This window comes from Mya arenaria, chromosome 14 (genome assembly GCF_026914265.1).
Source record: "Mya arenaria isolate MELC-2E11 chromosome 14, ASM2691426v1".
NCBI lineage: Eukaryota > Metazoa > Mollusca > Bivalvia > Myida > Myidae > Mya > Mya arenaria.
In genome coordinates this window covers 43,838,483-43,853,138 of record NC_069135.1, presented here as the reverse complement: position 1 = coordinate 43,853,138, position 14,656 = coordinate 43,838,483, and the positions used below count along the sequence as shown (strand labels likewise).

Below are 14,656 nucleotides of genomic sequence, written 5' to 3'. Positions count from 1 at the left end.
CTTCTATTTGCAGTAAGTTTGTTCATTTCTATTGCAGGCAGCCCATTTAAGTTCCACATGGATGTAGTCAACACTCAACAGCAGTAGAGGTATATTGCTAGTGATCATGTACAAGCCAATGCCGGTTTATTCGCATGAATCATCCTATTATGTTATGGCGCTAGTCTGCTTAATAAAAAATCAAAACGCAAAGTAAAATGTTTTTTACAATGAATAATTGTGGAGTTTCACAATTCCATATAATGTTATGTATATATAACAAAATATGATATTTTATATTGTTAATATATCATGTACATTTAAAAAGACATGATTTTATAGATTCACGATCATACACGCAGTGTGAAACTAGGAATAGTTTCGTTTTAAAAGGACATAATATGTTTTTTGATATGATCACATGCGTTTTACGTATGCGCATTATAAAAACATGTTATCTAAAGTTACATCGGCTGTAGACGAAATTAAAAAATATTGTTTTAGAGTCTATATCATAAAAAATGCTGTTCTTGCTATTATTCACACCTATTGTAATTGTTTCTGACAATTACGCTATTGCCATGACTGAAGGAAGTTCAGGGGGACATTTAAAAAATCAAATGCTCAACTTTATTTGGTAGCACTCACAGAAGAAGCAAAGACGTGAGCATTTACGTCTTGGGAAGAAAGGCACATTTTCGTAATCAGGATATAAACCCAGCATAGCAATGGCACCGTTTCTGTGGTATCTTAGCCTTTTATTAAAAACATGTCTATGTTTAATGTTAATAATGGAAACATATAATTTGAAAGGATTTTGAATATTTCAGAAAAATAGATACCTGCGCAACGTCCAATTTGGCGGTAAAAATGGTGGACAAATTTACCGCCACAGATGAGACAATATCAGCCTTCATTACATATTTATACAGTTACTTATGTATATGCACTATGGTGAACAATAAAAATGCAGATCATGTATGTTCATCTCCACTTCAAATATGGTATAATTATATGGAAATAAAAAAGAGAAATATGAATCTGTTGATGCGAAAAAAAATCAGTTTAAAGCGTGGAAGGGGTTATATCATTTTTTTTGTAATCAGGTTTCATTTAAGGTTCCTCAATCTTTATATAACACAAGTATAAGTCAGTGGTTAGAAAAAAAACAAACAGGACATCTTCTTATGAACATATGAAATGGTCTCATATGAAACCAACTTGTGTTTTTACAAGCTTTGACAAAAATGGCCCAATGCAGAGACATTGGAAAGTGAGTTCTATTTGAATTCTTCCGGTTTTGTTTTAAGAAACTGCATATACACGTACAAGCAGGTTTTTGAGGGTATCTGGAATAACATTACCTGTTTCTCATAAGTATGTCTTTAAGGTATTCCGATACCTTTTGAGATCTTTATTTAAAGGTGTTATTTTACAGTTGCAGTTTTTCTTTCGTTCGATGTATATTTACGATTAAAAAGAAATAAAATGCAGTTCAGTTTCATTTGAATGGCAATAACAGCAAACGCAAGTTTTTGGCCAAAGACAAACATCATGATATATATACAGGGAAACACATATACCATGTACCATACACAATGCTTAATTATGAATTGCACTTAATCAATGCATGGAAACTCACCCTTCCAAGCATGATTAGGGATATATTAAATACAAAAGTATGTTATGCAATAACTATTTTGCTCCATATTTATATTCAGAAGTTAAACGTATATAACTAGTTTGAAATTCACTAGTTTATTCTCTAGTTTTCTTACATTAGTATCTTAATACTCTTCTTATTTCATGTTTCAATACATATCCTCCAACAAAATGTCGGAAGTGGCGAAGTAAGGCCACAACCAGTTATTATGAAACCAAAAATGATGAACAAGAGAACGTTGTAAGTCAGGTATGCTTCCCAGTTGCTACTTTATTTCCGTTTGTTGTTTGGAAACGGCTTAATCAAATTGCGCGTGAATATGTCCTCTCATATGGATGCTGCTTGAAAAAAACTTTATTCACCATTTCTGTAATATAATGTCGAATGTTTAAAGACGAAAAAAAAAGAAGATTCGATTTAAAACTGATTCAAGCTCTTTTCCAACTTATTATACTGACAGCCTGTTAAAATTGATATTATTTTCAATTTCAATTGGCTAAAGTTACTGCTTTAGTTGGAAAATATTTAAATTGCCTTCAATTCGCGTCGCTTCTTTTATGTACACTAGGAGCAACGATGGCTCCGAATGATCTTAAAAAAGCTGTGAATATTCCAGAAAAAATGGTACTTGGTCAGTTTTGCTTGTTGTTGTTATTAATAATGATGATGTTATTGTTGTTGTTGTTGTTTTTGTTATAAAATACGGATCTGTTTACGTTAAAAAATTTCAGTGAATTACTCATTGAAATAGATTACTAACTGGGAACCACATTTCACAATGGGGCTTAAAGCTGTACATTGAAACATATTGCGTTCTTGACAGTCAAAATATCTACAAATGATACTTAGTTTACAAATATCAGCTGTTCTTTTATACAAACGTATGAAAACCCCACTCATTAATTGTAAAAAAGAGTCGCAAATAAAAATATTTTTCGTTTGCAATAACCATTTATTTCATGTTTGGACATTCATTTTTTCCCTAACAGTCTGCCAAGGAAAATACCTGCCAAACATACTTAATGGCGGCTTTTTATATCGACTACATACCGACCAATTCTGTTAGTCATGATACGCATGATTTGCAGATAATGCAAATGAACAAATAATTTTATCTTGCCGTTAAGATAATTATAATTGTAAAAGAAAAGCGAGTGTACCATACCCTCCGTCGCTAGCCCCTAAATACCGCGTACCAAAAATTGAGGTTTTAGCCCAAGAAAATAACAACAACGTTTAATGCCTAGGTTTTGAAAATTAATAGGAACCAGTTTCGAAGTACCGGAAAAAGAATACCTTGCGCATTATGTCAACAGTGATTTCCTAGCTACGGCTTTTTCAACAGAACACGGGATCACACATTTTCCTCTTTCCATTCAATATATTATTATTAAAATTGAAAAAAACAAACCGTTTTCTTATTAAAAATGCAAATTGATATGAAATAAATACATTTTACTAACATCGATTATAAAAATCCGATTGTTGAGAATTTTATAAACAAACATATTTTTGAATCTTATGATCCTGAAAAATAAAACAAGCACATTGGTTAATACGTGGATGTGCACCGACTAGATATTCATCACCATCATTGTCCTATCATTTTAAATTTATATATAATATTATATTTGCCATGAACAACTGTTGTACATGTTGACTAATAATTTCAACAAGTTACATTTGTAAGTTAACCTCACGTATCATCATTGTTCATTGTATATTCACGAACAACTGCAATTTTGAAAACGAATAATAAGTTCTTAAGACAAAAACATGACGTGTGTTGTCAAGTTTACAGAACATCCATTCGACAACTCTACGGTGGCTTTCTAGAACCACTAACACTTGCAAGGGATGCCCTGTCCGAGTATCAACGATGAATGGAGGGAAACACAATGGGTCACTCGTTGGTATCCGACGATGGATATGAATAAACACGAGCTGGTGTTAGTCCACGTTTGGTAAATTTTCCTTTGGAAGGTTACCAAAAGCGTTGCCACTCTTTTCTTCCAGTTTCACAGACTCAGATGTTGCCACACGCGGACCTCCAATATCCATAAACGCTTTCCTTCCTCTCTGAGATTCTACAACTACCCGATACATGTCGTTAGCGGCTGTTTTGAAAGCACGTCCTTCTACCAACTCATCACCTCCAAACAAGCTACCAGAACCGCGTCGCTCTTCAAGTTGTTCTTCCGTTGGCAGATGTAAAGAGTTTGTGTCAGTTCCTGTACTTGAATAATTCTTTTGCCCTCCTCCTCCTCCCCCACCTGGGGCGTTGCCATTGATTACGCTTTTTGGTGTTTGGGATTTACTGGTTTCTTGCAAGGAATATGTTTTGGTGATTGAAGTGTTTTTAAAGGATGCTTTAGGACTCGGCTGGCAGGTTTTTGACTTTGCCGGCGTATGGTTATTTCCCTTTTGTCCATTTAACCAAAACGTTTGCATGACGCCTTTGCCCTAAAATTCAAATTAGTGATATAATAATTTTACTACGCAACTCATTATTAAACAATATTATTTTTCTTTGAATAGAAATAAGCAATCCCAGATTACAAAATTTCTTTATGTTATTTCGTGCAGGTCACTCATTAGGAGAATGGTACAGAACATAAACTCGTCAGATTCGTGCAGGTCACTCATTAGGAGAATGGTACAGAACATAAACTCGTCAGACAAACAATCACTGTTTATAGAAAAGCAATACATTTCCTATGAAACTATTTATATCAAACCGACTACACTCGCCTTTATTTCAGTGTTCCCTCGAAGTTCTATGTCATAGTCTCCGTACGCTTCCAACAGTTTCATGCACGGACCTGATATATGAATCTTCATCGCTGGAACGAAGACAGCACACGTAGATTTGAATAAGGCATTTTTTTCAAATTCCTACGGAAAAAGCACACATTTAGTTTCTATTAAATCTATTTTACGTATGTGAGGTATCAACCGACCTTCACCGTTGGATTCCATTCGGGATGCAGTATTCACGGTGTCCCCAAACAGGCAATAGCGCGGCATCGTCAGGCCCACAACTCCCGCTACCACTGGACCTGGTTGTACATTTTGAATATTCTATATATTTTGAATTGTTTATATAAACCATTAAAATATATAAACCATAAATATTTGTATTTACACTATATAATATGTTAATTTTCATCAAAGTTACATGGAAACCAAATCACCAATCGGACAGTACTTTGTTGTGAAACCCACAGCTCCCGCAGTATTATAAAAACCTTAATACAATTAGCACACATATATTTTATTAGATTAATACTGTTCTGGGAACAGCAATTAAATGTTCAATTTTATTGTCTAGAAACTACTAAGTTATTTCCGATGAGCATCTGCGGGCAAAAATCATTATCTGGGTACTAAACCCAATGATGCACGATTTAAGACCGTTGTTCCGGGTATTTGTATACTTTTACTAGTTTTGTCATTTTACCTGAGTGTAGACCAATCCGTATTCGTAAAGGCTCTGAGGGTAAATGTCGAATTTTGAATATTTCTACAGACGTCCGGATAGCCAGAGCCATGTTTGCGATCTCGGCCACATGGCTGTCCCCGATACGTATCGGCAGGCCTGATGCTACCATGTAGGCGTCACCAATCGTCTCCACCTGTTAAGTCGCAAGAAAAATGACATGTGCTTGTTCTTGTGTCTAGGTATCTTATATATTTGTATGTATTCTATTTAAAAAAGATCGTTAACGTTTAAAAATGTCGTTACTTGGCGTTTTTTGATACATGTTTGAATCCCCGCTACTAACAACTGCATCTCACACATGTGCAAAAATAAATGTTTATAAACAAAAACAGATTCACGTAAAGCGTTTTCATACACCGATGAACCGCAATTCTGATATAATATTTACCATCAATTATGTGCAAACTTTCTCCAGAGAAATCAAAGTAAAAAGCATTTTTATAACGTATCTAACACTATTGGACGCAGCATAATTTGAGCAGCGGTCGCGCCAATGATGTCATTGGTTTTATCGACGTCACAAACTATTAAACACAATAAAACTGCATTTGACCAATCGCAATCACGAAGTTTTAAACTATCAAAATTTATCGGAAATAATTGCGTTCATCGTTCATCTTAGGAAGCGCAATAGAAATATTAATGTAACGCCAATGTAACGCATAGAAATGTACACACCAATAACTAAATATCATTAAAACAACGTATCATTAATTGCTTTACTTCGTAAGGTTGGCACACCGCGAAAAAAATTTGATGCGAACCTAATGTAATGCAACTTTACCTTGTATACACGGAGGTTATCGATGATGGCGTCAAACGTGGTGTAGAGGTCGTTCAGTAGGTTGACGACCTGCAAGGGATTGGACCTGCCCGCGATGGTGGTGAAGCCCACGATGTCACTGAAGTAGATCGTCACACAGTCAAACGTCTCGGGTTCCACCTGGTTGCCGTGTTGCAGCTGCCTTGCCACGGACCTAAGGAAAAACGATCGTTTTTAATCAACACAACCCTGTTGATGAAAGTGGTTTGATGTCTGAACAAATTGCATATTTTGAAATTAGGAGGCCATGCAATAGCTTTTTCATTCTTAATTGGTAAAGCTGTTTGTAGAAAGTATAGCACATTTCAGTCAAAAGACACACTGTTTTAAGGCGCACAATATATAATGATGCATTTCGTTAACGCATTATTATGTTTAACTTATTTGATTTTAATAATCGAAACGAAAAAAACAACATTTAATATAAACTTATAGCGATATTTTGGCGCTTTTTGACTGGGGATTTTGTAGCCCCATACCCAATTATTAAAATAAAAACATATGAACACAGGAGTTTGGGTTTTTTGAGGCTGTTCATTGGCAGTATAAGTGGCAAATGAAAGCTTTTTCACCTTAGCACATGTCTATATTACTTTATATTGTTACCCCAACATTGACCGATAACGATTCTTTATATATTTGTTATATATGTATGTTATCGCTGTGCCATGTTACTCTTGTTGATGGGCTGTTTGGCTTGATCCTTCAAACAAGCTCGACGTTAATATATTTGGTATTAAATGCTCTCGAGGGACCACTGTGAAAGAAAGCGTTGGTGCGCTAAGATAAATTACTGTAAATTGTTTTATTTTCACGCCATTGTTTAAACACAGACAAACATCGTTAAATTACTAATCCGCAAGGTTTTGAATTGCGAAAAGTAAAACCTTCCCACATCTTCAACAAAACAAACTATATTTACTGTAGGGGTTACTTCAGGGGATACTCACTCTGGTAGCATCCTGTAGAGCAGGTCCTCCGCCCGCTTCTTCTCCTCGAGGTAGGCGGTTGTCCTCTCTTCCACCAAGCTCTCCAGGTTGTTCGCATACTGCTCCATGCGGGTCATTAGGTTGTCCATTATGTTACTCCCTTTCGATCTGTGCGGGATATTATAAAACATAACACTATATATTAACTTAATTTACAAAATAACTTACAATGTGTGTTTGTGTGTGTTTGTGTGTGTGCGTGTGTTCGTGTGTTCGTGTGTGCGTGCGTGCCTGCGTGCGTGTGTGTGTGCTTCATTCCAAATTCCATCATGTAACTGGAATTGCGTGTGATAGCGTTATATTCAAGTCCAGCGCTGTCTGCTGAATGCTTCATGCAAGACATCATCCTGTTCACTATGTTGCTATCCGATTGGACCTGATAGGTTGACAAAAATACATTCAGTTCAAGCTTGACCATTTTTGGTGATTCACCATCGTAAGCGTAACTGCTCCATCCTAGATGTTTATTGCGCTTATGTTTTAGCATTGCTAACGCTGTGCTCTCCGTTATGGTGTAGTCACACTCTAGCGTATGATAGAAACGTATGTATTGCGTGTGAAAATTTTAGAAAAATTACTTATACGCACAGTTTTCGAGCGTTTAAACCCGAGCTATCGGCGACAGTCCTTTACAAACGTATGAATAGCGTGTGAACAGCGTTTGTATAACGTATAACCGACGTACAGGTAGCGCATGAGAAACGTTTGCGTACGTGTGTTAGCGTATGTCAACCTAAGTCACCGTCAGTGTAGCGTTTATCACCGTGTGGGTAGCGTATGCAAGCGTATGAGTAACGTATGCATAACGTATGTGAGCTTATGAGTAAGTTTGAGCTGAGACTGCATGTGCTGAGATGCAAAAAGACCTGGAGGAGCCTAACTGTCCATTCATCGTCTAGAAAAAGACCTCAGAATCCAGACAAATGACATCCACGAGTCCTTGCAGAAGAGAGTTGCTGAGTCTGGCAGCATCCTTAAGATGGGAAGTTCCACTTTTTGAGGAATTTGACAGATATATCACGCCATCCCTCTGGAGTAGTGGGGCAGTTCATCACCTCAGGCAAATACTCATCGATTATGGCTTGGCTTTTGTCCTCTCTAACAACGACTGACATGGTGTTATGCGGGACCCTCCATCCATACTGCATTGTGCATAAGTGCTTCCAGAGGCAAGATGACGCAAAGTCAATGCAAGCTTCAGACCGTGCTTTAGAGAAGGCCTGTACCTAGTATGATGTTTGGACCCACCCTCTGTAGCAGCTCATCATACATCTCAGGGGGCATACGCAAGAAGTTTTTGAACGATCTCTGGTCCTCATTTCTGAGTTCAACCATGAGCTGGTCATACAGGCCAAACTGACGTCGTCGTCCAATCCATGGTCTCACCCAGATTTGGCGTCTTATTCTCCTCCTCCTTCTTCCTTGTCTTCTATTTCGTTGAGCATAATAAATTGTTAAATTTATACGTTCGCAATGGTGATGGAGAAGAGCTACCTACATAGTCTCTCTGTCGATCTACAACTGACGAAGATGATGAAGTAGAACCCTATATATATTAACAGCTCAACTGACCACTTTCATGCCATCGTATGAGATGCGTACTTGACATATGAGTAACGTACCTTTAGTGTCACTCTTGCGTATCAAGCTTATGTCCAGCGTATGATGAGCATATGCGTAACGTATATGCTATACGCTCGCATACGCTTAAAGTTTTTGAACACGTTCAAAAAATATTTTTGGCCTCTGCGTATAACAACGCACACTGACGTATGTCAGCGTGCTTGGAACGCTAAAAACTTATGCCTAACATACCCCTAACGTATATTAGCGTATGCGAGCGTATGAGCAATTTTTATCGTACGCTCACATACGTTAATGCCATACGCTATAGTGTGACTGCACCATTAGACACAACATACAGGTTGTCCATATACATGCTGCGACGGTCAGGCATTGGTGAAAAGTGAACACAATCCTACCGTTATTTAAAACAGTGTATGCTTAAAGCCTTGTGTGGGATCAGTTCTATGCGGAATATAAGAGTTTGAACTATGTTGTTGTTCCCTTGTCGTTGCTTGGGTTGGAATTTACGTCAATAAAACATCGTTATAAGCAATCTTAAGGTGTGCGCTTCACACCAGGTCATAATAAGTATAAGCAATATCAAATTTTAGCATAAGGGAGAAAATATTATGCTAAGTCAGAAACGACGTACTTAATGCTTCCCTCATAATGGATTCGCCAGTTTAATGCAATGGACGTATACTAATAGCTACTGCCGTACTTGAGGATACGTTTGAGACTCGTGTCGACCTGGTCAAACGAGGGTCTCTTAAACTTTTCCTCGGCCCAGCACTGCTCCATCACGTCGATCAGGTCGGTTGAGCAGTCGGGGATCTGGGAGAGGCTCGGTCGGAACGGAGGGTCACACGACTGCTCCACCTTCTCAAGGATATCTGTAGTAATTACAATACAAGATATGGTCATATGTTCTAGGGCACAAGACTGAGCTATTACAAAACCATCAAATCATGAATGTTCGACCGTTCGGCCTAAATAAAAATTAAAATGTCGCTTTTAGTTTTTACGGTTGGCAAAGAATAACATTGCGCTGGTGATCAAACTGTGAACCCCCCACCCCACCCCCACCCCGACCCCCGATTTCTGCTGAACGTTTTGCGTCAAAATCATTGTTATGATGTGTACCTGCACTGCTAAGGTCGCTGGTCTCGAAGGGCGCTCCCCGCAAGATGAGCTCCTGTAGTATTATAGCAAAACTGTATACGTCACCTTCCCTCGTTCCCGGGTGCCATCCGGAGACTCGCAATATCTCCGGGGCTGTCCATAGTTTCTCTGAAGATATAGGACTCTCTGTGCAACATTTCATGTAATGTATTGCAATAAAACAAGTTGGATCAGTTGTTGAACATTTAAAATATGTGTGATCTCACGTTTCTTATAAATGATCTCTGAATCCAGTCTTGAAATTTGGTATAGAGGTATCGACTATAAATAAAATGTTTCATATTGCTTTCAGCGTTTTGGAGAGGCTGTTCACAGTTATGTATTTTTTTGAAGTTCTGTTCGTGTTGTGTAGTTTTATCACGTCAATTATATATGACCGGACGTATTTACCGCCATCTTTGAGGACATGTCGTATTTTAAAATGAAATATGTATATCAGTCATTCAATATAATTAAACCAAGATAATGCCTTATATGAACTATAAATGCATAGGTCTGTATGATTAAAAATTGACTTCCGTGCTTTACGATTGTTTGCTTCTCAATTCTTCTTGGCTGTGCAATAACTTTAACGACATATGCGTCGCAATTACTTGGAATCGACAAATTATAACTCAATATAATTTAAGGATAAAGTAAAATACTAGATTCAACATAATCAAGTTTATCCTTACTGGAAGGATTCATGAATCCAAGTCTGTGAGTCTTATATTCCAGTTCCTGGAAACATTTGGGTCCAAATCCTTTAATCTTGAGGAGGAACCTGCTGTCAACCACACAGTTGGAGCTCCTCAACTGGCCGTGGACCGAGATCTCACTGTTGTGGAGGTATTTCATGCCCTGACATGAGAGGGAAGGAATTGAGTTACGCCGTTGTATCCAAATTGTTCATACGAATAGATGCTATGGTAATCCAACCAAACGTTAACAACATATGAGTAAAATATTTAACATATAAAAATCCGGCTTTGACAAAAGTTATGTGCCGTTAAATCCTTTGACTGGGCTGGTCTTACCTGGACGATATCATTGATGAGGGAGTGTCTAAATGCCCAGTCTAGTTCGATACTGTCGTTGGCTATTATATCCTGGAAAACAATTACAACATATCTTAAATAACTTGACACGTTCTGTTTTTGCCGAAGATTGTATACTCTAGCAGCCTAGATTTCAGTCGCACGACGATTGTTTGCGTTTTACTTACTGGGTAAGGTCCATTATCGTGTAGACGCGTAACGGTGGTGTCGCACAATAGAGAGATTGTGTGTACACGTGGTCTACTTATTGTGTACTACGTCATCAAGGTATGGTCAAAAGAAGGGTACCGAAATAATCAGGAAAAACTTGGCAGTTGGTAAACTAAGTCGAGTATGAACTCTATTTTAAGAAGTGGAACACGAAAAACATTAACATCCATTGACCCGGACAAGTTATGCCTTGGGAGATTCGAAATTTTGGCCAAGGATTCCATCGTTAAAATTAGGGATGCAAACGAATGGCAAAATTGATATTCGAATATTCGGTAATTCTTTCGATCGAATATTCGAATATTCGATTACCGAAATACATATTTTGGAATATGTAGTAAACTACTGTTATCATTCGCTTAAGTAATAGCCGGGGCAATTTGACCCTATTTGTTGTAGCGGCGGACCCCGATTTCCCCAAATAAGTCTTTGAAATTCGCAATTATCAGGAAGAAAAAAACTAAACATTATAAGCAGACAAACAGCAAAATCGAATAATTTCAATTCCGCTGCCTTTATATGTGTAATTAGATGGATTCCTAGTCAAATAGCGTTTTGCGCCAACGGATGGTCTTTCCGTAGGACAAGCAGCCTCGTTCTGAGATTGACCTCTAAATTGAATAAAAATAACTATGGAAAACACAAACCAACTCGGGAACTAGTAAAATAATCAAACGAAAACATAACTGAATTTGACTCATCTATTGTTCAACAATAGAGAAAATGAATCCTAAAACGCTATACTATAAATTTACATTTCAAAGCACGAACATTGTATCGAAACATGAAAAACAATTTAAAGCACATATATGTAACAACATTTATGTAGCACATGAAATTTTGACCAAGGATTGCATCGTTAAAATACAAGTAAATCCAATATATTTCACACTTATAAAAGCAGAAAATAGCATGGTCTTATATAGGCTAAGAAATATTTTCCCATCTTTTCTCTCAAAAAAGTTATTTAGAAATAACTGTCACTTTCTTGCATGTTTACATCAGTTTTTAACCGTGGTGACACATGTGAGAACCCCGTTGAAGTCACGTGATTCCTCACCCTGAATACTCGGTAAACATTACTACCTTACTTCCACAGCACTCATTTTCGCTGACAAGGTCAGAACCTTACCATAAGACTTCCCCGGGGACAGATCTCTGACAGAACAGCTATGCTCTCCGGGTCCACGCATGCGCCAATGAACGTCTCGATGTTGTTGTGACGAAGGTTGTACATCTGCCAAGAAAACAGAAGGCACATGTATACAGGAATTAATCGTTATAATACCATAATGTCACGATACCTACTTGTTACAGTTTTATGATTTATACGTTTTTTTTTTGTATTTGTGGGCCGCCTGTAGTTATCAGGTTGTGAAGTTTTTATATTGAGTGAAATACTACACAGTAATTTAATACTCATATAAGATATCTTTAAAGATATTTCTTGTCAGGCCAAACATTTTTTTTTAAATATTAGATGATATATAATCCTGAATTCATTAAGCAGTGCACTCTAAAAACATTAAAGTTTTAAACTTTAAATTGGAACTTGAAAACGGAATTTGTTACTGCGTTTTGCTTTTTAAAAGAATTCTGGTGTTAGCCACACATAGAGAAAGGTTACACATTGTTCAAAGAAAGGTTGAAAACCTCAGTCCATAGGTGGAGGTAAACCGATCCCAAATCAAATCAGACAGGACATTGGCGTTCATCCCCATAATATACCGTTTTTGTTCCAGCAAAAACCTTGGGGCGTGATCATTTGAAGAGAAATTGAAACGCCTTTGGGCAAGGTCAATTGTATATAAATTGAAGCGCCTTTTAAAGAAAACATACTTTCCTTGTTCTAGGGAACATGTTGGGGCGGTATCACTCTTTGGGTAACAGAAGCGCCTTATAAAGAAAACATACTTTCCTTGTTCTAGGGAACATGTTGGGGCGGTATCACTCTTTGGGTAACAGAAGCGCCTTATAAAAAAACATACTTTCCTTGTTCTAGGGAACATGTTGGGGCGGTATCACTCTTTGGGTAACAGAAGCGCCTTATAAAGAAAACATACTTTCCTTGTTCTAGGGAACATGTTCGGGCGGTATCACTCTTTGGGTAACAGAAGCGCCTTATAAAGAAAACATACTTTCCTTGTTCTAGGGAACATGTTGGGGCGGTATCACTCTTTGGGTAACAGAAGCGCCTTATAAAGAAAACATACTTTCCTTGTTCTAGGGAACATGTTGGGGCAGTATCACTCTTTGGGTAACAGAAGCGCCTTATAAAGAAAACATACTTTCCTTGTTCTAGGGAACATGTTGGGGCAGTATCACTCTTTGGGTAACAGAAGCGCCTTATAAAGAAAACATACTTTTCTTGATCTAGGGAACATGTTGGGGCGGTATCACTCTTTGGGTAACAGAAGCGCCTTATAAAGAAAACATACTTTCCTTGTTCTAGGGAACATGTTGGGGCAGTATCACTCTTTGGGTAACAGAAGCGCCTTATAAAGAAAACATACTTTCCTTGTTCTAGGGAACATGTTGGGGCGGTATCACTCTTTGGGTAACAGAAGCGCCTTATAAAGAAAACATACTTTTCTTGATCTAGGGAACATGTTGGGGCGGTATCACTCTTTGGGTAACAGAAGCGCCTTATAAAGAAAACATACTTTCCTTGTTCTAGGGAACATGTTGGGGCAGTATCACTCTTTGGGTAACAGAAGCGCCTTATAAAGAAAACATACTTTCCTTGTTCTAGGGAACATGTTGGGGCGGTATCACTCTTTGGGTAACAGAAGCGCCTTATAAAGAAAACATAGCGTTCTTGTCCCAGCGAACACTTTGAACGAGGTCAATAATAATGAAATTGAAGCGCCTTATATAGAATGCATAGCGTTCGTGTTCCAGCGAACACTCTTGGTCGAGGTCGATAGTACAGAGATTGAAGCACCCTTTTAGACACCATACCGTTCTAATTTCAGTGAAAACTTTCGAGGTTTGGTCAGTCAAGTACTATTAAAGTGCTGTATATAGATTACATACCGTTCTCATTTCAGCGAACACTTTCGAGGTTTGGTCAGTCATGTACTATTAAAGTGCTGTGTATAGACTACATACCGTTCTCATTTCAGCGAACACTTTCCAGGTTTGGTCAGTCATGTAATATTAAAGTGCTGTATATAGACTTCGTACCGTTCTCATTTCAGCGAACACTTTCGAAGTTAGATCAATGGAGGAGAAATTAAAGCGCCTTATGTAGACACTATTTCCGCGGTAATGACCCGTGGTTCCATACACCGGGGGAGGTTCCTCGTGTGTGCCTGTTGACTGCGCATGGAAAATAACAGTTGAGGATATTAAGCAGCATAATGTAAGAATATCGCTGAAGTGTATTAACACTATTAACACACTGTTAGTTTTATTTTATCTGTTTACGGCGCTGATAAATAGGCCCATCCAAGCGCACGTGCGAAAACCGGTAACTGGGCTTGCCCATTCACCGCCTTTCAATCGTGCTCGAGGGTCGGATGTTTGCAACCGTACCGGAAACTCATGATTAATAAAAAAAATGCATACATTCAACTTCAAAACAGTTTTTGTACGTTTAATCAATAAGCGCGTCCGTCGTGATCGTAACAAAAAGTGTTATATTTTTTCTCATTAATATATTTAGCAAAATCAGTTCTCTATAGTTAGGGTTAAGCATTTTTT

At 37.8% G+C, this 14,656-nt stretch overlaps 1 protein-coding gene across 1 annotated transcript; it reads right to left on the bottom strand.

Moving 5' to 3' along the window:
* Positions 1-3,592: 3,592 nt before the first annotated feature.
* LOC128216164 (atrial natriuretic peptide receptor 1-like) lies at positions 3,593-14,268 on the bottom strand. The gene is made up of 12 exons (XM_052922743.1): positions 14,138-14,268; positions 12,084-12,188; positions 10,721-10,792; positions 10,379-10,544; positions 9,666-9,812; positions 9,244-9,415; positions 6,918-7,064; positions 5,929-6,121; positions 5,103-5,277; positions 4,603-4,701; positions 4,394-4,485; positions 3,593-4,105 (listed from the first exon to the last, which is right to left on the bottom strand). Exons 1-12 carry the CDS (start codon positions 14,144-14,146, stop codon positions 3,593-3,595), a joined length of 1,890 nt encoding a protein of 629 aa, XP_052778703.1. The 5' UTR covers positions 14,147-14,268.
* Between the last annotated feature and the right edge of the window lie 388 nt (positions 14,269-14,656).